Raw genomic sequence first — 25,331 nt, forward strand, 5'->3', positions numbered from 1 at the left:
GCTGCTTGTGGGCACGCTTATTTTAGATCCAATTCCATTCTTTCTGAAAGGTACGTATAGATAAGTATATTTATTTGCAATTTTTTTCTATCATTTTAATTATTTTTAAGTATTCTGTTAGTCATATCAATGAATTTAATTTAATTTAATTTAATTGTGATTTTGTGAAATACATGAATACAAGACCGAACATGAAGATCAACATGTTTCTGAAGAATACGTACAGCCCTAACCTTGTTTATTAGAGTAAAAATGACGAAAGTCAGAGCAGGGAGAAAAAAATAATCTCATTGCTCTGGATTTCGTAATGGCTATGATTTTGAGGTGCATGTAGAAAATATTTGTCGAGCAAACTTAAATTAATTAGTTTAATTATTATAAGTGTAATTTTACAATATTTTGTAAACATGTATTTGAATGATCTAACAGCTAGCCATGAGGACAAGACACGAGAGTGTTGAAGTTGGTCATAGTTGCTCCATTGCTAGTTTTTTTGCTAGTAGGTGCAGAGATCAACAGTACTGGATATTGTATGCATTCTATTTCTCGACCGGAAGTTCTAGACTATAGTTAGCTAGTGAATACATCAAACTATACAAATTAATGTATTCCTACTAGATGTAGTAAGTAATATCCTAAATATTGTATTTCTATGGCATTAATTAATAAAAGTGACTTATATATATACTACTATATAATAAGTTCAATATATGCATGCATCTTAGGCATCAGAGAAAATAAAATTAAGGCATGTAATACGAGTGTTAATGCTGTATTTAGAGCGATTAAAAGGCGCGATAGAGAAGGAATTAATTGGACGTACATTGAACAAATATTTTTCCCTCCTCAATTATCTTATAAACAATCATCTACGATTGTAATAGCTCAATTTTTTTTTTTATATATTTTTAATATAAATCTATTTATTCAAAATCCACTCTTCTAAAAATTCAAACACATGATCTTCTGATGAAGAAAATATCTTAATTATTGAGTCACGTTTTGATTGGTGGAATAGTTAATTTTTTTTCTTCCTATCATAATATACAAAATAAGATAAGATGGTTAAAGGTGTTTTTTTAAATTTTTTTTTTTAATCTACTTATAGACAATAGAGAGACTTTTTCAATTTGTTCCAATTGTAATTTAATTGCAAATTTTATTGTCAAATTAACATCCGACATATGGCGTTTTATTAACGAATATTAATTTGACACATGTATATAAAAAATTTGAGTTTAATTAGATTTCAAGTTATAATTTTAAGTCAATGATATTTTTTTTTTCTAATTAAAAAATAAAATACAATAAAAACATAATGATTCCTAATAAAATTCTACCGATTACTTTTTCTTAATATAATAATTTTATTTCTAGTCAATTTCCTATCCATTATTTTAAAAAAATCATAATAAAATTATAATACACTATATTTTTTCTATTTTTTTATCAAACAATTTTTTTGATAAAAATTCATTATATTCTTTTTTTCTATTCTTAACTAAAATAGACACATTTTTTTTTCTATTCAAGCGAGTATATTGTTAAAAAAATTATTCCTAATTAAATCATAATATATATTAATTTTTCTAATTTTTTTATTAAACTATATTCCTCATTTAGAACTTTGAGTTTAATTAGGTTTCAAATTTCAATTTTAAGTTTATGAATTTTTTTATTCTAATTAGGAAATCAAAATACAATAAAAATATATTCCTAATAAAATTATAATACAGTATATTTTTTTCTAATTTTTTTATGTAACAATTTTTTCTAATTAAAATTCATTATTATTTTTTCTATTCCTAATTAAAATGGGCATATCTTGTTTTTTTCCTATTTAAACGAATATGTTGCTAAAAAAATTTATTCTTAATCAAATTAAAATATATATTATTTTTTTCAAATTTTTTATTAAACTATTATTCCTAATAAAAATCCGCTATATGTTTTTCCTATTATTAATTAAAACGGACATATCTTATTTTTCAAACAAAATAAATTTTTAATTCTAATAGGATTGTAGATTTTGAAACAAAATCAAAATAATTTTAATTGATTTAAAGTTAAAATAATTTTCTTTTGATATAATATTTGACATAAATTTAATAATGTTTAATGCAAATAATTACTATATAATTTTTTTATAATATATTCAAATTATTTATTTTTAAAGGTTACGGACTTTCCGTCCCACGGACGGACCCATTGACTAATATATATTAGTATATATAGAGAGGGATAGAGTTGCAAAATTTGCCGCGGAGCAACCCAACCCCCAACGTCTAACGCTGAGCCGACACTAAAATGCTTTTAATGGTATAATGAAAAGTGGTAATGAAAGAATCCTTTAATAATTAAGTAGTACAGAAAAAAGGATAACATATATATTACTAATATTTTAAAATTCATGATAAACCTTCTGTAGGATTAAATTTTCGGGGCTACTGTTAAAAATAAAGAGGGAAAATGAAGTTTTACACAATAAATTATTCATGAATTGACCAAAAAGATTTTAAGGAAATTTCTATTGAAATAATCGTCAATAGAGAATTCATGTAATTGATCAGTGGTAGATGGTAGGCTTCAGGAGTTGATTTAGGAGGTTTGGCTAAATGTTTGTCGCATTTATTTAATTGCCATAAAATTATGATTCGTTTTCCACTAAAAAAACAGTCGACATTATATAGTTTATTTGGCAACGTTGTACAACCATATTTGAGAAAAACTTATGCCCTGGCCTCGATCTATTTCCTAACAAGATTATTCGACGATGTGAACCAATTTTGAAATTATTCAATCATTTTATTATAGAGTAGGAAAATATTATTATTAAAATTTAAATGGTAAAATTTGATTGTGTTAATTAAAAATAATCTTTAAATAAAACACTAATTTTTTAAATTAAATAAAATTATAAATACTATTGAAAAATATGATCATCTATGCTAAATTACTGTTGAGACGAATTATAAAAAATACATTAAAAATATATAAAAATCATAATTAAATATAAACCATCCACCATTCACACAAAATGTTAATAAAAATGATAAAGTAATTGCATTATAGAAGTGGAATATGTCGAACTATCGTCTTTTACCACCGTTGTTACATAACTGGATTCTGGAGATGACTTTTGACCGGTTCCAAAATTAATGCCATTCGGTCGAAAATGGAATGTGATGGTTTAATGTTAAACAAGGCATGTGATCATTTGGACTTTTTTGACCGGTTCTTAATTGAATTCCATCACGAGGTAATAGTGTAACAATTAATTTTCAATGTGATTATTAGTACAATACATCATAAAAAATTAAGAAATATTATCCAAAGAAATAAAATTAAGAAATAAAATATTTAAAAACATCACACAATTTCAATTACTCTCATACTTTATAACACCCATATTATCAACGAAATGGCCTCGAAATTAATTACTTTTGTCAACTCTTATGATCATAATCAATTAGGAACTGATAGGACGAATCTCTTTTCATGTAAACCTTTGTCTTGTGATGGAATTGCCATCAAAATCGCATCGTCGCCATGTTTTGAACCGATCCAATACGAAACATAATCCGGTTTATTATTTTCATGGAAACAGATTTCTCCAAGTTCTTCCCACCTAGCATTAGAAAGCACATCTTCATAATTTCCATTGCTCTTCGATCCGACAATAATTTCATCTTCATCTTTCTGAAAGCTTCCTATCTTCATCATATCGGTCGATACTTGAACGATAAGAGAAATTTTCGGTCCAATTTTGACGCCGATCTGTTTTTCGGCTTTCTTAATTGCTTGAAACGATAGATTCTTGTAGGGTTCAGTCTCGAAACCGGGATTTTCTCGAGCAACGACATTCTTGAAGATGATTGTTTGGCTTCCATTTTTCCTCTGATCCGAATTAGTTAAGATTGTTGGAATGAGTTTGGATTTCTCATCATTATGGAAATAAAATAATGGCACAACTTTATTTTTTTCTCCAATTTGTTCCATTAATTTGCTGTGAATATTAGCCCATCTATGTAGGAAATCGCTCATCATGAATAAATCTGCCAAAAGAATGCTACAAGTGATTCCAACTGCGTACCCTCCACATTCAAAATTTGTCACCTGAAAATTAATCAATAAATTATTGGAAAATTACAGAATTTATAATTCTTTACGAAACAAAATTAAATCCTAATTAATGTAATGCAAGTAATATAATAATAAATAATGTATACCTGAACATAGACTAGAGGACTATATTGAGGAATTTCTTCATCAATGTCTTTCCAAAACACAAGTTTAGCTTCAATATCTTCCTTATCTTTAGAATCCATGAATTGATTCAAACTCATTGGAATTTTTGCTTCTAGAAGTCGAACACCGGAGTCATTAGCCACAACTGCCGGTTCTCCTCCCTTTGCCGGAACCCTAAATCGACCGCTTAGCATGGGGAGATCTGACATGGCTTTTCCTAATGACTCTTTGAACCAGCCAGCAACTAAGTAACCAGTATCCTCTTCCGTACTCTTGTTGTAGTAAAGTATCATATTAAGGCACTTTGAGAAGATCCCGGTTCCAGCAAGGTCGTCCGTCACCGATACGCGGCGCGTTGGCCGAGGTTCGGCGGTGACGCTTCGTGGTGGGCAAGTTTGCACCGCTTCAATTTGAAGATTATGGGATAGATTAGCAGTTGGTATTGCCATTTTGTTTTTGTTTTTGTTTTTTGGAGAAGTTGAGGTTAATGGTTGATATGTGATGTACTTCTGGCTGATATATATTTATAGCTAGCTTGCACAACTCCAAGTGGATTTTTCTATCTAATTACTACAATTAGGTAAGAATGACGTGACACAGTATAGCCTCCCCCAAATTAAAATTAACAAAATGATTTTTGTTGTGAAATAAACAAATCCATATTACTAATTGATTTCAAATGTAAGTATATATATTTTGTTATATTTATATATATGCATGTCATATTAACATTCAGACAATTCATATGTATGGTATGAATGATGATAGACAAATTAATATTAATTAATCAATAGTTCATTTAGTATCTCTAAATTTGAGATATATCGAAATACTTGACAATTAAGTTGCTTAAATATGTATATATAATTAAACTTTGAGCATAAAAAAGAAAAACTTTGATATTATTGTGGCGATGAATTAATTAAGTGGATATAATATATATATATAATATATACAGTAAGTCATTATCCTCAAAATAAAAATAAAATAAAAAATACAGTAAGTCATTGCTTTGAATCTCATGGGAAAAGACAAGATCATTTAATTGTGTAGTAAGCATAAGATTAGGTTAGACAAGAAATAATTCTAAAATAAAACAAAAGGTCTAATACTGTCAAAGATTGCAATTCCCCACACTCAAAATTCGACAGTAATTACGTTTTAATATATAAATATATATATATATATGATATGATATGATATGCTTCGTTCTCCTATACGAGTGGGATGGATATCTCATCGTCTCGCCAACCATTAGGTTTGAGGACTTACGAAAACACGACCCTCATTAAATTACATGTCTTAAAAGTCGTAGTAATTGAGTTAATGATGATTGATAAAGAAGTTTGCTTTAATTAATTCTGTATTATTACGATTTCAAATTTGTTTTTAGCTAAAATATAACTTCACAATTGATTGATATGATGTACTAATTAAACCAGTTAACAGCCTGTTTTGGAAACAATAGGGTTTGGTAGTCCTAAGCACTTGCAATTTTTGGTAAGTTTTTAATTCTGGTGATTTTGTCCAAAAATTTATTATATGCTAAACTAGGACATCATTTCCGTAATCATGCAAATGCCCAAAAATATAAATTTATTGTCCAAAATAATGAACTATGATTTGGAAAGGGAAAGTCTGTTTTATTCAAGTGATTTACGTATTACCAATCGATGAGCGCAAAGTTATAATTCGTAGACGAGCTGAGAATAATGTTTTTAATAATACTAACAATCTTATCCAATTTAATTTAAAAGTTAAAAGGTTAGAAATTTAATCTGAAAGTTATTAAAAATTGACTCGATTCAATTTGATTGGTTATGATAATTCTAATAAAATCTCAGCTCCTCCTTAGTAAATAAAAACAAAATGAAGGCCAAGTTACGTTCAATCAAGGGCGGATCCAGAATGGAGTATCGGGTAGGACCGAAAAATAGAAAATATTTTTTTTTTTTATAAATGAAAAAATATAATAATTGAGGTAAAATTACTAATGAAATTATAGTTCTCATTAATTAACGGGTTTGGATCCGAAAAACAAATATTTTTATAATATAATAATTGTATCCCACACCACTTCAATATTTATAAATAAAAATTGCAATACAAATTATATATAAAACTTTTTTTTTTGAAATAGATGGAAACTCTGTATTCGGAACACCATACACGTAGATACATCCTAAATTTTTATCATAAACTGATTTTTTAATTTAAATTTTTTTTTTCGCTATTTTACTATTGTAATACTAAATATTATTTTAAATAACACATAATTCTATTGCATATCTATCAAAAAATATATACCAAAAAATATATGAGCTAACAAATAGTCAATGATTATATGAAAGTCATCAAAACTGAATGTAAGAAAGATAATATATTTTATTTTCCACATAAAGAATTATTAACCACAAATAAAAATAATAAATACCATAAAAAATATATGTTGAAAAGGAAATATAAAATACATTAGTATGAGATTTAATTTGAATGAATTCTTTTTATTTAATTTTTGAGAAGAAAAATTATTTTGAAATGAAAGAGGGTGAAAAATATAAATTGCTGGCTTTTTTCCATGGCTGAGATTCGAACCAAAATGTGTGGAGTGAAGACATGAGCACTAACCACTACACCACAACTATTTTTGTTAATTTTTCTTGAACACAAATTATATATACAGTATAAAAAATTTTTTCCAAAAAATTGGGTAGGACTCTCATCCCCAACTAAACCGTAGGTCCGCCACTGCGTTCAACAGTACTGAGTTTGATTTCATTAACAAATTGCAATAGTGGCTTGCATATCGACTTCCAATATTAATTATGTTAATTAATAGTGTTAAATTAATGTGTTTAGTTTTAGGGAAGCGATTTGTGACCAAAATGATGTATTTGAACTTGGCATTATATAATGGAAAAGAAAAATATTGCGGGTGAAGGAAAAAAATAAAGAATAAATATAAAAAGACAATAGTTTGACATGTAGTATAAAAAAGAGATAAATTTATTATAATATTTTTTTTTTTAATTTCATATTTGTCTATTATACTTTCTTATTAAATCCACCACTTTTTTTCCCCTCTTTCGTTCATAATCAAAAATATAAATCTAATTACAATTTAAATTCACATTGTTATCCACTTATTTCGATCACTTTTGGATGTAATTTTCTTGTTTTTGAATAAATTGTTCTATTATATTAAGTAAACAACACTTTTTTTTAATAAATCCTTCACTTGAAACGATGAGAATAAGAAATAATATAATACACGCAAGTTGTTTTTTTAGCTAGCAAAACAATGAACCCATCAAATTTTTTTGATTAACTGTGTTTGTAAACTCTTCGCAAGACAATGCATGTCGGTGAGAACTTAGAAGAAACAGTGTTGTAAAGTTCTGTTCTTTTAGTTGTTTATGTATGCCAATCAATATCGTTAGCTTTTTTTTTTGAACTTATCAATATCGTTAGCTAGCTCTAATTTTGTACTGAACGCAATTTGCATAATATTTAGAGTGTCTTTTTTTCAACTGAAATTATTTGAAATTAAATTTATTATTTGAGGTTAAAATGGATAAAATGTGTAGTATAAGAAAATATATGGATAAAAATGAAAAAAGAAAAAGAAAAAAAAAATAGTAAATTTATCTTTCTCTTATACTACATGTCAAATTTTAATTATTCTTTACATTTTTGTTCATTCTCTTCAATATTTTTTAATGGAATTGAGGAACACGTGATTATCAGTTATCTTAATAACAATCAATATTTAGCCAACATTAACTGAACTGATAAAAGTCGGTTATCCTCATCCTTTCTTCATGTGGCTGAAATTGATGTGCAAATAATGCAATGATAATTTTATCTTAATGTAAAATAAAATAATATTCTCTTCGTATATGTTAATATATGTATTTTTAGTTTTTTATACATTTAAAAAATATATATATTCAGTTAATATTAATAAATATATATATTTTTGAATGTATTTAAAAAATTAAAAAAACACGTATTAATAAGACGGAAGGAGTAATAATCAATATGTCGATAAGCTAATATTCAATGGTATTATTTCTGAAAATAAATATTCATTTCCCTTCACTGTTGCGAAAATCAACTTACCAATGGCAGTATGAATCGAATACAAAAATTAAGGTCCATTTTTTTGTTGGGATTTTAGTTAGCTGGGGGTTATATAGTAGACTTGATTCATGACTGAAGTTGTTGTAACCTGTCTGATTGAGATCTTATTGCTTAATTTAATGGAGTCTGTGTAGTTTTTGTAAATGGAGCTGGGGAAACCATTAGTCTCAAATGAATTAACTTTACCAACTTATAATTCTTTAGTGGGTTGCGCGATCTTAAATCTCCTTCGAATCGTAGATGTAATGGTTTTGATAATTACTCCCTTCCGTCCATCGTAAATATCATATAATAAAAATTATGAATATAAAAAAAAAATGATTAGTTATTTAAAAAATGAACTGTCTATCATCATTAATCAAGAGAATTATTTTTTTCGTATATAAATAGATGACTTTTTTTGAGTTTTTTTTTTTATTTTAGATAATTGACGTTTTGAGAATATCAATATTTTTTTTTTACTTTTATTCCTCCATTAACTTTACACACATATAATTAATATTTTAATAGAAAAAGAGAAAGGATAAAATTATAAAATAAAGATAATTTATGTATTGAAATTAATAATATTGATATATATAAAAAAGATCAAAATAGCATCTATTCAAATATAGAGATAGTATAAGATTATATATTGATAGAGTGAATTAAATAAAAAGTATGAATGGAAAAAAAAATAACAAAAAATTTGAAAATTGCCTTAAATTCACTAAATGACATTTTAAAGTAGATCAAATCTAATTCTTTTATATGACACTTAAAAAGGATTGAATTGGATGGAAAAATGGGTTGGTTTTTCTTAAATAAATAAACTTATTTATTTCGTTTACTTTCAATTTTTTTTAACAAAAAATGTTTATAATGTTTTTCCGCAACAGCTTGATTAATAAATGATAAACCAATCATAGGGTCCTTCGAAAATCAACCAAAATAAATAGTTAATTGGATTGGATCGTCTCGAGAAACTTGAGATTGTTGAAGGAAAGATGGTTGTATCAAAGAAAGAGAAAAAGAAAGCAAATAACAATGGTGACTTGCAGAAGAAGTAAGCACACTTGAAAAGAAAGAAAACTGCTAAGAAAAAGGTGATCTCGACTAATTTGATCGGAAAGATGATCTCGAGGCTGATAATGAAAATTTTGAAGGTAGAAGAATCAAAACAAAACATTAGAAAGCTAAACAATGAAGAAGAAAGTAAATTCTACAAAAAGGGTGATGGTGCATATTGTCAAAACTTCAGAGACCTTGGTGTATATTCTGCAAACGTCGAGGCTGGGAATGGAAATCACTTCCCACCGGCCGGACGGCGAATTTGCGAAGGTCAGACGACCGTGGAACAGACTCAGAAAAGTGTCGGGAGCAACGACATACCCTTCAATTGCTTTGCAAATTAGCCATTCGGAAAACCCCAATTTGGTCAGGGTTCTATCTTTACTAATCATGTCTGAATTTCAATTTCTACAATAATGAATAAGATTAGTTAAATTGGCAATATGGGTGGCTTCGTTTAGTTACTATGAAGTAGTTTGCAAGCTTAATTTAATCTGACATGGTCGGGAATCCATAATGTGTGATCGAGTTGGGAAGCTATGAACTGAAATTGGAGCTTTTCATTAGAAGTTGTTGCAGCTGGAATTGTTGATCCAGAAACATTAAGGAAGGTTCATTGATGGTTTTTGCATGCTAAACTTTGAAATCTAGAGCTTGTTTGAATTCTAGAACTTGTCTGAATGCAACGTGGATTACCCTAAAGTGAATAGCAAAGTGAATAGCAAGTAAAGTGTGGTAGAAGATTCGAAAAAGAAGAGATCATGCAAAAAGAATACCACTTCTAGTTTTACAATTTCTGATTTTTCTTTTCTAGTTTTTACATTTTACAGCTTGTAATTCATTTTAAATTCCATGTCAGTTAGGGTAAGGCTCGTGAACGCCTATATAAACAAGTTGTAATCGTCTTTTATTTTCAGAATGGTATGAAGTATTGAAATAGCCATTTTCATTCTATTTTCTTAGTTTCAAAAGTTATGGTTGCATTGGTTGAGTGAGACTTAGATTTCCGATCATCCAAATTAGATTTTTAAGTCCAAATACTTTAGATACCGACTTTAAACCTTAGTTTAAATTAGCATCAAATCAAATATAAAAGATATGATTATGATTTATATTTTAGTGCTTCAGTTGTTCTTTGTTTTTATTTTCCCTGCAATCTATTCTGATTTATTTCATTGTTGAAATCTCTATGTTGTTTTGATCCGATCTTGTGCTAACCGTCCATTGGTAGCTCAAGATTTATCTAACGTTAACCTCACTACCAAAATCTTTAAACCCTCAAGCTAGGTTGTCGGAGTGCAAGTCATTATTACTGAAACTTTATGTTTTATATATATATATATTATGCTTTATGTTATCGTAGTCCATCCGATCCACTTCAAATACCGTATAATAAAATTCGTTTTGGTCCATTTTAAATATCGTTTTATGAAATTCATGTATATTTGAGTTATTTTTTCTAATTTTATCTTTATATTAATTTCAATATTTATAATTATAATTATTCTATTTGTATAAATATTTATGGCTTTAAAATAATAAATAAGAAAAACAAAATTTATTATGACTAATTATTTTTTTAAAAATTCACAAATTTTATTACGAGACGCTTAAAACGGATTAAATGGAATATTTAATTTAGTTAATTGGAATAAAATTTATTTAATTTCGAATTGACCCTAACTTTTGTGGAACATGCATGGAGAAGAATAGATGGGGGTCAGTGGAATGCGATTTGCAAATTTGCAAACAACCACAACGAGTACCAGCTCATTATTACATATAACATTCATCATGTTGAGTTTCCTCGTATATTAATTAAAATACTTCTTCCGTTTTAAAATAGATACAAAATTTTATATATAAATTATATTAAAAAATTTGTATTTATTTTGTGACGGAAGTAGTAATAAATATAGTAGATAATATGTAATTTTCATCTTAATTATTTATTTTCAGCATATTAAAGCATACAGAGTGACTTATTACGTGCCAACCAACACTCACTTTATAAACTATGGGATTTAATTTTCACACTAGCTATATGCATTAAACATTCATATTTTTTAAAGGCAGATTTCTAAGGTTATGTTATGTTATTTTTATTTTTATCCCAAATATTTTTATTGAAGTTTTTGTAGTGTCCAATTAAGGGAAAAAAAAAGACAATAAGGGAATTAAGCTAAGCAAAAAGAGTTCACCTTCACTAAATGCACCTTAATATTTGCGAGAAATTAAGCTAATTAACCATAAATGGTACTTAATCAATTCATGTAATAATTATGCACGCATATTTCATGCATATAATTTTGTCAATTAACCTACCATGAATACGTATAAAGAGAAAAATATTTCTAATTTAGTCCGCCAGATGCATCTTTTTTTAAGAATAAAATAAAATTATAAATTGGAGTAAGTTCGTACATTATTCCTCTCGGGGTCGGATTTAATTGATGCCTAGATGTACTTCAGATAATTTCCCCAATTTTGGCTGAATTTGTTTAACTATATATCGATTAAGTTTGTTACTTTGCTAGTCACAATGTCCATGAAATAACACAAAAATTTGTTGTAACTAATCAACTCAATTTTAACTTAATTAACCTTTTTTTTGAATATTAATGCGAACTCTTGAATAATGAATAGTAGTCGAGTTGTGGGCTAAATTTTCGATAATATTTATGGTTTTATGTAGTTTTTAGGACTATAAATTTCATCTAGAAATTATCGTTAGCTGACACTACTCGTCTCAGACATATTTTAACTAAAAATATTACTGTTCCTCATTCATAAAATAAAATGAATGTATAAGTTATATAGTTATTTCAAAAAAAAAAAGTTATATAATTTGGTTATCAGTATAATTGTCATCTATATTTAATTATTATAATTTCAAAATAATATTTAATTATTTATAATTAATTGCATGTATATGTATTGTATTGGCATGTGACATGTCACGTTTCTCTCATACGATGAACACTGACTTGTGAGATTTTTTTTTTTTTTTTTTTTTAACACTGACTTGTGAGTTATGACATATATGTAGTATCTCTTTTTTTAATGGTAGATGATTGATGGAGCATTTAATTCATTTTTCTTCAATTCTAAAATTCAACTAACACTTTCTGGTTTAATAAATTTGATATGTATAACAGTTTCTGGTTTAAGAAGTTGATATATTTAAAATTTGTAAATTTAATTTGATTTTTTTAAAAATTTCATCAATCTTGATAATGAAAATTAAATGGGACAACCGTTAAAACTACATACTAAGACATCCTCTCACATACCCTTCAAAACGAAAAACTTTTAGCTGGATTTTTTTTTTCTTTATTTTTTTATGTTGTACTAGTTTAAATTTTTTTGTGGTCATTTAATTTATTTTTAAAAAAATATATTAATAATAAAGGGCCATTTAAAAACATTAAGGCCCAGACTTAGTTCATACGCTTCAATGCATGTATTAAACGAGATGGGCCCATTACAGAGACAAGTTCAAACCATGATCGTTTCGGCAAAAAATCCGAATTCCCTAAATTTATCCTTTTTAAATTTGAAAGATAATTCGCTGAGGAGCAACATTTTTACTGTATCTATCAATGTTATTTATCAAATTAAAAGAGATAAAATATTTATTTTGTATTTTGTTTGTTTGTATATAATTTCTCTATATTAATATTTTAACTTTTTATGATTATAAAAATCTATGTAATTATACAAATCAAATTCCATTTCAAAATAAATTTGCCACATGTCAATCTCATATTAATTTTCAGAAATTAAATATGCTATTCAAAATAAAAAGGATTTTAACTTCAAAATTAAAACACTTAATAGCTAAATGAAAAGTTTTAACAAATTAAAAAGACCAAATATATATGATCATAATATAATATTCTATATCTTTACATCAATTTTTTTTTATTATATTCTATATCAGTCTATTGATTCGTAATATTAAAATTAATATTATTTAAAAATTTATACGGTTACACCTAATTATTCTACATGATGTTATCGTATACATTTAAAAAAATTATCTGATTTTTTTCTATATTAAAAAATAAAATAAAAACAACATAATAATTTTCTATACTCCTTCCATTTCATAATAGTTGATATTTTGGATTTTAATGGCATATGTAATTATTAGACATAATAGGATATTTATTTATAATGACAACATTTCTTAAACTATACATGGTGTTTTGCTCAATTTGGAGAAGTTTGGGAACTTCTTTTTGCATAAAAATACCCTTGATGCACTTGATTAATTACATATGACATTAAAACCCAAAAAATCAACTATTTTAAAATGGAGATAGTAGTAAATTATATTATACTTATTTGTGTCTTCAATGTATTTTTTTCACCACATCAATATGTTCAAATCAAATAAAATCAAAATTTTCCATTTGAAATTGATACTCACTTTAATGCAATATATATATCTGTATAATATAACTTTTACTTTCAAAATATTTGTTTAAATTTATTTTCAAAATATTAATCTATATTTTTGTCATTTTAGTATGTAAACTCACAATAATATACATATAATGTATTTCTTTTTAAACTTAAAGAAATGAAATAATTTACATCCACATATATTTTAGTATTATTCATGATTTTCATCTTTAACTATGTAAAAATCATATTCTCTTCATTATATGCTTAAAATATCTTAATATTTTTTTTTTTAATTTTTTTTCTATCTAACATACTATTTCAAAAGATTATATTATGCCTTTAAATAATTCAAAATTTATATTATATATATTAAATAATCTCATACATAATATTTTTAAACTTTAAAATAGATAATTAAATATAAATTTAAAGATTTTTATAATAAAAATAAATTACTAGTAAATTTACAAAACTATATTCTATATAGAGAATTATAAATTCTGAAGAAAAATTATACATCATTAAATTTATGTATGAACATTTAAAATATTTTACAAACAAACAAATTTATAATTCTAAAAATTACAAATTTTTTATCTTTCTTATATGACCCGTACATATCTAAATATGATTGAAGGGTATAGTATCTTACTGCTCTCGTAAAAATAGCAAATTATTTTTCTTTAAATTTTATGTTCAGTTGATTGAATCTTTTCACCTTATGTAGGGGGCAAAGTCTAAATATTCATATAAGAGAGGTTACTTTTAACTTTTGTAATTTACCCAAAAAAAAGAACTGTTTTTCCAAGAAACTAGTGGTTGAATTTCAACCTTTCATCACCATTCACCACCACAAATTTTCCAGAATAATTCTTTTTCTCTCTCTCTAGATTCTAAACAAAACGGTACTTAATTAATTCATGTTATAGATGGTACTTAATTAATTCATGTTATAGTCTTTTTTCATGCTCGCATATTTCATGCATATAAATTTGCCAATTAACCTACCATAAATACGTAAGAAATCTTTATAATTTAGTCCGTACATGCAATTTTTTTTTTTTAAAATAAAAAAAATTTGGAGTATTTCGTACATTATTCCTATCGGCTCGGATATACTTCAAATAATTTCCCATCCTTAAACTTCAAAGAAATAATAATTCCTATATCTCAATTAAGTAGCTACTTCTGATATGCAATGAAATCATCTCAACCTTTCATTAAAAAAAATCAAAAGTAATTGTTCCTTGCTAGTCACAATGTCCTTGAAATTACACCAAAAGTTGTTCGAACCATTCAACTCATTTTTAGCTTAATTTACCTGATAGTACCAATGCGAACTCATGAATAATGAATAAGAGTCCAGAAGTTGTGAACGACATTTTTAATAATATTCATAGTTTTATGTATAGTTTGAAATAAAAATTATAAATTTTATCCATGAATTATTATTAACTGACACGATTTTTTTACCACATCTTAAATAATATATTAATAATATTGTCCCTCCTTTGTTAAAAAAAATGTTTAAGTTATATGGTTTGGTTATCGTTATAATTGCCATCTACATTTAATTATTTATAATTAATTGGATGCATATGTATTGGCATGTGACATGTCACGTTTCTCTCAGACTTGTGAGTTATATGACATATATGTGGTATAATTTTCTTTAATAGTACATGATTGATGGAGCATTTAATTCATTTTTCTTCAATTCTAGTATTCAACTAACACTTTCTGGTTTAATAAATTTGATATGTATAACAGTTTCTGGTTTAAGAAGTTGATATATTTAAAATATGTAAATTTAATTTGATTCTTTTTCCTTTTAAATTTTATCAATCTTGATAATGAAAATTAAATGGCGCAACTGTTAAAACTGCATAATCCTCCCACATACTCTTCAAAGCGGAAAGTTTTAACGCACCTGGATTTTTTTTTCTTTATTTATTTTTTAAGTATGAAAATTAACCTTCTTCCAAAAACTAAACTAGTTTAACTTTTTTGTCGTCATTTAATTTATTTAAAAAATATATATATATATTAAGAAATAATGGGCCATTTAAAAACATTAAGGCCCAGACTTAGTTCATGAGCTTCAATGCATGTATTAAACAAGATGGGCCCATTACAGACAAGTTCAAACCATGATGGCAAAAATCCGAATTCCCTAAATTGGGTATAAATTTATCCTTTTTAAGTTTTATGTGCACTTAATTGAATCTTTTCACCATATGTAGGGGGCAAAGTCTAAATATTCATATAATTGAGGTTACTTTTGTAATTTACCCAGAAAAAGAAATGAACTGTTTTTTCCCGGGAAACTACTGGTTGAATTTCAACCTTTCATCATCACCACAAAATTTCCAGAATTATCCTCTCTCTCTCTAGACTGAAAATGGCGACATCATACTCTCTTCCATCTCTGTTGAACCAAACTCTCCTCTGTACGCAATCAATGTTTCTTCGTTTCGAGTTCGAATCAGATCATCAACTAAACCCATTTCTGCATCGATCAGTAAATCTGAATCGGAGATAGTGAAAAAAGATATCGTCATTGTAGGAGCTGGGATCTCTGGACTTTCAACTGCTTTGTCCTTGCCAGGTTTGAATTTGAATTTCGATTTTCCCAAAAAAAATAAAAAATGGTGGATTTTAAACTGATAGATTGATTTTTGCAGGCTTGGAGTAGGATCGTTAGTGCTCGAGCAAGCTGAGTCGATTCGAACTAGTGGGACTTCACTTACTCTTTTCAAGAATGGATGGAGGGTTTTGGATGCTATTGGAGTTGGGGATGAGCTCCGTTCTCAGTATCTTGAAATTCGAGGGTAATTCTACTTTTGTCCTTTTTAAATCGTGTCGAACCGATAAAATTTCGAAGATTGTTGTTATAATCCAGATTGATGCCTACCAAGCAAACATTTTCTCTTTTGGGAGGTTGGGGGAGCGAATATGAGGAATTTGTAGGTAGATTGTATTAGGAATATAAAAAAAAAATATATATATATATATGTATAAATTGATGGATTCGTCATACTCTACATCAGTTTTTTGAAGCATATGGTTGTTTAATTGCTCTGGTGTCCCAAAATCGATATAATTGTCTTTCTGGATTGGAAATCTTTCAATTTCATGAGTGAAAATATTCAAATAGTATTAGTTAACTGATTATTATGTTAATCTTGTGTCTATTCCATTAGTTAACTTTTTGATGGGATCAGCTGTGCAGGATGGTGATTAAGTCAGGAAATGGAAAAGAGCTGCGCACTTTCCGATTCGAAGATGAAGATTTAAGGTCTGAAGAGTATAATCTTTTGTTTATGCTCCCTTCTGTAAGAATATAGGGGTGTGTTTGTTTTGTGGGCCTGGAGCATGATCTTGCTTCAGATACCCCGTGTGTTGTTTTACTAAACTCCCAAGCACAAAACGAACGGAGCCATAACGTTTTTTCATAGTTCATGATTTCATATATGAACTGCAAATTGGATTTGTGCAGCCAAGAAGTATGTGCTTTTGAGAGAAGAATACTTTTGGAGACTCTTGCCAATAAACTTCCATCAAACTCGGTCCGTTTTGACTCAAAGCTATCGGAGATTGAAAAATCTGAAAGTGGAGAAACACTTTTGAAACTTGCTGACGGCACTCAGTTACTTGCAAAGGTTTCGCAATTTCAACTTCCTTGTTTAGTTTTAAATCATAATTCTTGCAAAAGTCCTGTGCCAGATTATTGTTTTATAGCCTTACTAAAATTTATATTATCCTCTGAAAATTCTGAAAAATAAGAAAGTATATTTTTTCAACAGATAGTCATTGGTTGTGATGGGATTCGGTCTCCAATTGCTAAATGGCTTGGCTTCTCTGAACCTCAGTATGTGGGACATTGTGCATACAGAGGACTTGGATATTATCCTGACGGACAGCCATTTGAGCCAAGAGTTAACTACATCTATGGGAAAGGGTTGCGTGCTGGTTACGTTCCTGTTTCTCCTACAAAAGTTGACTGGTTTATCTGCTACAACAGCCCCTCACCAGGTCAGCCGTAAACTTTCCTTTTCATGAATCTAGGATTTTGCATCCACGAGACAATCATGAAGTAGAATCTTTATGTCAGGCATACGAGTCATGCATATCTCAAATTTGGGAATCCTAAATGGGGTTTCTAAATTTGGGACATCTAGAATTTTGGTAAAAACTTTGGATTCATGCATCGTGATTGGCCAATATCCCATTTGAAATTCTCCAACTTGAGAGATATAGCATTTGTGATATTAATATTTGTATCTATATGTATTGGTTGCTCTTTTAATTGTTCTAAGCTCTTATTTACCGAGTTGTAGGCTTATTAAAATCTCTGAAGTCTCATTCAGTTGTAGGCTTGTTGAGAATTTTCCCCGAGTTGTAGGCTTGTTGACTATTGAGCTTTTTTAGCGAGTTGTAGGCTAGTTGAGCGCTTTAAGAGATATCTAATACTTGTCGAGAGCTTTTAGCAAGTTGTAGGCTTGTTGAGATCTTTTAGCAAGTTGTAGGTTTGTTTAGCTCGTTCAGCAAGCTGTAGGTTTGTTGAAAGATTTTAGCAAGTAGTAGGCTTCTTGAACGCTTTTATCGAGTTGCAAGCTTGTTGAGCGCGTTCAGCGGGTTATAGGTTTTTTAGCAAGTTGTACGCTTGTTGAGAAATTTTATGTGCACGTACTGGTGTGGTAAATCAGTTACTTAGAGAGCTCCGCAAACATCATTCAAGTTTTCTAAAATGTTTCAGGAATACTTTCTTCCAGGTCCGAAAATCACTGATCCATCGATTATAAAGAGCCAAGCAAAAGAACTAGTAAAGAACTGGCCTCAAGAGCTAAAGGACATAATCAACCTTTCGTCGGTTGATACGATCAGCAGAGTGCCATTGGTTGACCGGTGGCTGTGGCCCACGCTAAGCCCGTCAGCTTCAAAAGGTAACGTCGTTTTAGTCGGCGATGCATGGCTTCCAATGACTCCAAATCTAGGCCAAGGAGCGTGTTGTGCTTTGGAGGATTCAGTAGTTCTCGCCAGAAAGCTTGCAAATGCAATCAAGTTTGGATCGAATTCAGTTGAAAGTGCATTACAAGAATATGGGAAAGAAAGATGGCCTCGTATTTTTCCGTTAACGATCTGCGCAAGTTTCGTCGGTTCACTTTTGTAGTGGGAGAATCCGATTGTGTGTTCTGTTCGAGACAATGTAGTCGTGCCTAAGCTGGTTAGGCTCGGACCAGTTTTGGAACATACAAATTTTGATTGTGAACCACTAATTGTTGGACAAGATTCTTAAAGATTCTAGGAGAGTAAGATGATACAATGCCATTGTATAGAGATTGTTAAACATAATGGTAATACATTCATCTGAATTTTGCAGATGTTGAAAGTGTATGGATCAAAATATTGTATAACAGAATGAGTAGATGGTCTTACAAAAAACTGAATTTGAGATTTCACAAAAGAATATGATGTCCTCTTTAATCTTTACTATAATAAAAGATGTATAACCTATTAATTGTTGGCTGCTTTCTGATCCCTTCAACTCTTCCATTTGGTTAAAGTTGTTTATCTTCAAATTTGTCTGCAAATTCGTACGATCGCCATTATCGTCACATCTTAGCTTCTGATACTGAGACAATTAAACAAAAATCATCCATGTTTACAAATTTAACTTCAATAATCGGATATTCCAGTTTCACTCTAAATGTTCAATAAGCATAAAATCAAGTCTCTATTTTATTTAATAAAGTAGGGAACAATGTTATTAATAAAATGTCCGAGTCTCCCGATGAATGTCCTAGACTTTCAAACTAAGCAAAATCGCTGGTATTATCTAAAAACATCATCCACAATCAACTTTCGGGACAAATTATAACAGAAGTCTGTATAATAGGAAATTTAGTTAATTTAACAGAACATTTGAAACAAAGATCACGCTTTCATATGAACGGACAAAAGCTAAAAATGGTAGAACGATTTGTTAATTAATGAATGAATGAATACAGATTGAGACTAATATTTTTGACCTAAATACTAATTTCCAGTGCCCAAAAATTGGATAATCCAGGAAAATGTGAAATGAAAATAATATTGAACACCCAATTTAATTCATTAAGATTAGAACAACCCCATATCACTTAAAATCCGATTAAGTAATACCCTGAACTCAATTTGGAAAGTCAACGCTAAGAAACAATAAAGGTTGAGCATTTATTTATTTAGTCATAGATAAGAGTAGTATTATACCTGGATTGGAGAAGAACCAGAGGATAACGGCGGAGAAGATAAGAATAAGAGGGATAGCGTGAATCGCATTCTCAGCAAACTTGATTCGAGACTTGTCCTTCTTGGCAACGTCAGAGTTTGGATCGTATGTGGGCAGTTGTAGTTGTTGTTGTTGCTGGAACTCTGTAAAGCTTGAGATTTGTGATTTTGATAGTGATGGTGATGTGTTGTTGTTCATCAAGAACTCATCAGAGATTCGAGACGTGCTTGATGATCTGTACAACATTTTATTATTGTTATTGTTTTGTTTTTGATTGCTTGAATGAATAATCAAAAAATGAAGTAATGGAATCTTAAATAGTTGTAGATGTAGTGGTGGAGACCAAGGAAGGAAGAAGATGCTTTCATCTGTCTGTTTATGACGATGTGCCAAACTTAAGTCAAACAAATGTCTAAAACTGCCAACTATTGCCCGATTTAGTCAAATAATTTTTCATGTTTTTTACTCTTTTTTTTTTTTTTTGTTTTTTACTTTTGACTAGTCGAATCTCACTGAATCACCCTGGAAAGAAAATACTACTCCCTCAGTCAGTTTTTTTATAAAAATACATATGAAAGTCATTATGTATTTTTTCTCCATATCAAATTAAATATTAATTTTGAGAATTTTACATAAATTAATAAAATATATTTTTTAATTAATTTTTTAATATAATTATATGGACTAAAAAATCTTCATGAGAATATGTGAGTAGAGATGGTGAAGTTGGTGAGGAAGAGTATATGGGGACATGAGAGTGAAAATGGTGAATATGGTGAGAATATAATGGAAAAAAATAATTAATGTTCCTTAAATTTATCAAAATTTATATTTTAAGACAAAAAATTATGTTTATATTAAGATCTAATTTGAGACGGGAGAAATATGTATTTTGAGCCCGAAATAGTAAGTATTCAAAAAAATTGTGACTAACGGTCCGTTATTCTTTTCGTGGAATGGTGACGTTGATTCCATTCTTTAATGGAATGATGACGTCAGACGTCCGTCTTTGTCGAAATGAGGACGTCGACTTCCGTCCATCACACGTCCGTTTTTCGAAATGATGAAGTCGGAGGTCCTAGTTTCAAAAGCCAGACTTTCTTCCAATGATTCTTGTCAAACGTCCGTCTTATTCGAAAACGTTGGGTCCGATTTCTTCGATTCATGACGTCAGAGGTCCATTCTTCGACGATGAGCGGTTCAACTCAAACCGAAGTGAAATTGAACCAGCAATTATGTTGAACCGAAAATATTTGAAACCGTTTTTTTTTTAAAATAAAAACAATGTATTGCTCGTGATCAGCAAACGATCGAAGACTCTGAATCTGATACATTTCATTTTTCACGAGCTTGCCGTGATCATGGTGGATCTATGGCTGCTGGCTCTAGTCAAGCTTAATCAAGGGTGCTCCTGACCCACTTTTCAAAAATACAGGGGTGTTTATGTATAATCCATACATTTCTTATTTCCCAAGTTACAATGTGTAGAACAAAACAATTTTTCCTTCCCGAGTTACAGTCTTGTTCTAAAAGAAAGGTTCTTCCCGAGTTACAGCCTTGTCACAAACAATAATTCTTTCTCGAGTTGCAGCCTTGTTCATATTCTATCCCGAGTTGCAGTCTTGTTTAGAACACAAATCTTCTTTCCAGAGTTACAGCCTTGTTTACAAAACATATCTTCTTTCCCGAGTTGCAGGCTTGTTCACAAAACAATACTTCTTTCCCGGGAAGTTTTTCATGTGCAATTGAATTATTGAATCCTTAAAGTTTGTAATTATAGTTTCTGCTGATTTGTCTAAGGATCAAACTGTTGAATGCTGAAGCTGTTTTTGTTACCAGTATTTATTTACTGCGATCAATGAACTTTTTACAGTTTAAAATGAAGTTACAATCCTTCATATTGAAATCGATGAGTTGTAAGGAATTCTTGATCTTGTTCGAGAAAAGAAACGTCTTCATCCATTCCCTCACCATCTCTCGTTGCAGGACTCCAAGTCGGCCACACCCAAATTGGTTTTCCCATCCAAAATCAGCTTCGTAAAACTGAAATTTGCACCAACTCAAAAAGGAATGTATCTCTATGCCATCTCTACCATACACTTACATTATTGTACCTACATATGAGCCGATTTCCTCTTCTTTAAACCCATTTTCCCAACTTTCTTGAGTCACCTAACCCTTTCCTTAAACTTGTAATTAGACCATCTAGCTCAAGACTCTTCATCATCTCCCCCTCTATAGCTGCTCAAGACATGATAAGGATGTTTCCTAGGGAATTTGTCGATAGTGGCAGTATAGTGTACTCCTTTTTCGCAGATTCACGGCTTGGAGTAAAAAGAAAGGCATGCTTTTAATCCCAGCCCTTGATCTTGATGCAGCAAATAGATTTTTCCAGAACAGACTGATATAACACATTCCACACGAGTTGGTTGCTTCACACCTATGCTAATAGCTTGTTCCTTAAGTAATGTAATCTTTGATGCGTTAAGTGTTAACCACATGTCTCTTCTCCCAAAAAGTAATGGATTCCCGAGAAAGTTCTCTTGCTGATAGAGAAGCTTCCAGGTTTATGACAGCTGGAAGAATGGAAGCCATCGAGAAATGTTATGCAAAGCCTATCTTGTTATCGGAATTCAACGCTGTTGCAGACCAAGCCTCCAAGAATAAACTCATCGTGGATACATCTGGGTTCTTTTGTGACATGCATATGCTCAGGCCGATAACTAGCCCTCCACATTCGAAGAAATTGGCTTGAACTTGTAGCAAAGGAGGGTATTCCTTTTTGGTTAATGTTGCTATATTAATATTATCCTTGGAATGATCATCATCACCTAGTTGGAACTTTTGCCTTATTGATTGATCAAATTCGTTAAGGACTAATGCCATAGCACAATCAGAATGTTGATGTATTTAGAATAGAACTTGACACTGAGTTTATCACATTTAGTTTGGGCCAAAAGAAAATATTACTAAATTGGTGATGCTACGTGGCTCGTTAGAAAATGTAAATGCATGAAACCCAATATCGAGAATCTGGTAAGCGACGTGAAGCCCATGATCTGAATGCGGATGAGTCGAAAGGGTAAAGTTGGTAAAACAAGTACATCTAGAATACCCCATTTTAGGCTATAAATACTCACGTTTCGGAAACTCCAATGCAACACTATTCTCGATCTCTCTCACCGTCTCAATCTCATTACTGGTTACATCACCGAAAAATCTCTCACCGACACTCTCAACCCTTCTTACCCATGTAGAAATGAACATTGATTTAACAAATGAATACGGTTTTTGGTTCATTTTGTTTCCATTTTTTATCGAATTGACGATTTACCAGATTGTGTATGTCTCTCTTTCTCACTCCTTTAATATGTTTTTGTGATCTATTAAATTGTGTTTTTTTTAGTAGATTTTGCTGTGGAGGGAATACATGCAACTGAATGATCAGTCTATTAACATACAGAAGACTAACCTTAAATTATTAGCTTTTGAATTCGTTTAAGAATCGAATGTTATATCATTTTGGGGAGAGGGTGATGAAGAAGAGTTTGACTTGCATGTGGTTCAGATCTGAGAGAGGGAAAGGGGATCCCCGACAAAACCACCATTAAACTAGCTTAATTTATTTCTAACCTTATATTCTTTCTTTCTTATTACTGATCCAGAGGACTAAGCTGCTGAAGTTCCTGTGTGACGAGCTGCTGAGTTCGGACCTTCTCCAGCACCATCTTGAAAAAGGCGCAGAATGGGGTCCATGCTCTCTGATGATGTGGTTGAAGAACTGCCTCTTTGATATAGAGGCAGCTCTCCCTGAAGAAGCCATCAGACCATTGAGAGCAAATATGGAGAAGAAAGGTGCCTGGAATGCATTTGTGAAGTCGGCAGAGATTACAGATGAGGTAATTCTCATTTCTGAATCTCCTTTTTTAAGTGTACGTTTGTTTTACTTTTCGATACTACTATCCTTGGCTGTTATTTTGATAGCTTATGTGGTTGAGGGTTACTAAATATTTGCTCATGTCAAGTTGTGAATTTTACTTGTAAATTTATAGTTTTCGGCATAATTACTTCTATTGTATTGACGGAAGGAGTTATTATTTGTTTTCTCAGATGCTTCAAGCGACATTGATGCTGGAGACGATGGTAAAGACCAAATACCTGAAGAACGAGTGGAGGTATTGGTCATCACCGTCAGCTGCTTCCAAAACACCGACCATCTCGGCACTTGCTCTCCGGATATACCCCCTTGACGCATTGATCCTGTATGGATAACCCTCCTGCAAAGGAGAATGAACAGCTCAAGAGCACAGAGGCTGGTCCACCTCAAATCAATAGAGACCTCCAAAACCAAAAAGATCCCCAACAAGACGAGAAAAAAGAACCAAAGGTTCGAATTTTTTGAACTGTCATTTGTAAGTGTACGTCATAAACAATAGGCATAGAACAAACTTATAGTCAGATGTAGGCAGTATACTTCATTAGAAAAGAAAGAGAAATGGCCAGCTATGGAGATTCCGCCTGGAAATGGAGCATTCGTACGTGGTGGAGTTCGTGGCGGAGGAAGATAACTCTAATCCGGAAGTGGGCCAGGGAATGAAGAAGCTATTAATCGAACACCTTACATTTATAAAATCTGATGGTGAGTTTGCTAAGGAGTGGTCAGATAGTTGAAATTGGAACGAGTTTAGGAATAGTTCATTCTTCTGTAAAACTCCATTCTTTGATTAATGAAAATTCATGATATAGTCTTCTTCTAGTTTGTGTTTTTGCATTCAAGAATAATTATTTTGCTCTTAAATTGATGTCCGGATTCCATTATACTGTACATGTACTTTTTCTGGCTTTCGAACAACATTAAAGGTAAATGCTACCTTGATGTCATTCCAGGGCTTATTTGTGAGAGTGAACTTTCTGATACAGTCATCTTTGCAGAAGATATTGATTTTCTTGCTTGGTAAATAAATCTTTGCAGAACATGAACTGATATATGAATCAAAATCTTTTCTTCTGTCTCTAAATTTGGTTCCTAAAGATTATAGATTGCTTGTATAACTTAAATATGATGGCTCTGCCAGCTTGAATTGGGGTCTTGAAATAGCGTGGGTGATGGAATGTCGATTTCTCTTTTTGGCTTGATCTGTTTCGTGTCGAAAAAGGAAGCTTGTTCAAAATATCAACATGCCGCAACTCGCAAAGCTTGGCCGAT

The 25,331-nt window shown here is 30.0% G+C and overlaps 1 protein-coding gene and 1 pseudogene across 1 annotated transcript; one reads left to right on the top strand and one right to left on the bottom strand.

Moving 5' to 3' along the window:
• Window positions 1–3,465: 3,465 nt before the first annotated feature.
• On the bottom strand, window positions 3,466–4,697 carry LOC139882528 (stemmadenine O-acetyltransferase-like). The gene is made up of 2 exons (XM_071866831.1): window positions 4,230–4,697; window positions 3,466–4,116 (listed from the first exon to the last, which is right to left on the bottom strand). Exons 1-2 carry the CDS (start codon window positions 4,695–4,697, stop codon window positions 3,466–3,468), a joined length of 1,119 nt encoding a protein of 372 aa, XP_071722932.1.
• Window positions 4,698–9,521: 4,824 nt separating this feature from the next.
• Window positions 9,522–19,153, top strand: LOC139882530 (monooxygenase 2-like; annotated as a pseudogene).
• Window positions 19,154–25,331: the final 6,178 nt, after the last annotated feature.

The sequence above is a fragment of the Rutidosis leptorrhynchoides genome, unplaced genomic scaffold (genome assembly GCF_046630445.1).
Source record: "Rutidosis leptorrhynchoides isolate AG116_Rl617_1_P2 unplaced genomic scaffold, CSIRO_AGI_Rlap_v1 contig28, whole genome shotgun sequence".
NCBI lineage: Eukaryota > Viridiplantae > Streptophyta > Magnoliopsida > Asterales > Asteraceae > Rutidosis > Rutidosis leptorrhynchoides.

Excerpts from the sequence above, each read along its gene's own strand:
- LOC139882528 (XM_071866831.1), bottom strand. The coding sequence starts at position 4,697 with ATGGCAATACCAACTGCTAATCTATCCCATAATCTTCAAATTGAAGCG. Across the intron at positions 4,117-4,229 it reads GTCCTCTAGTCTATGTTCAG|GTGACAAATTTTGAATGTGG; the intron begins GTATACATTATT and ends ATTAATTTTCAG.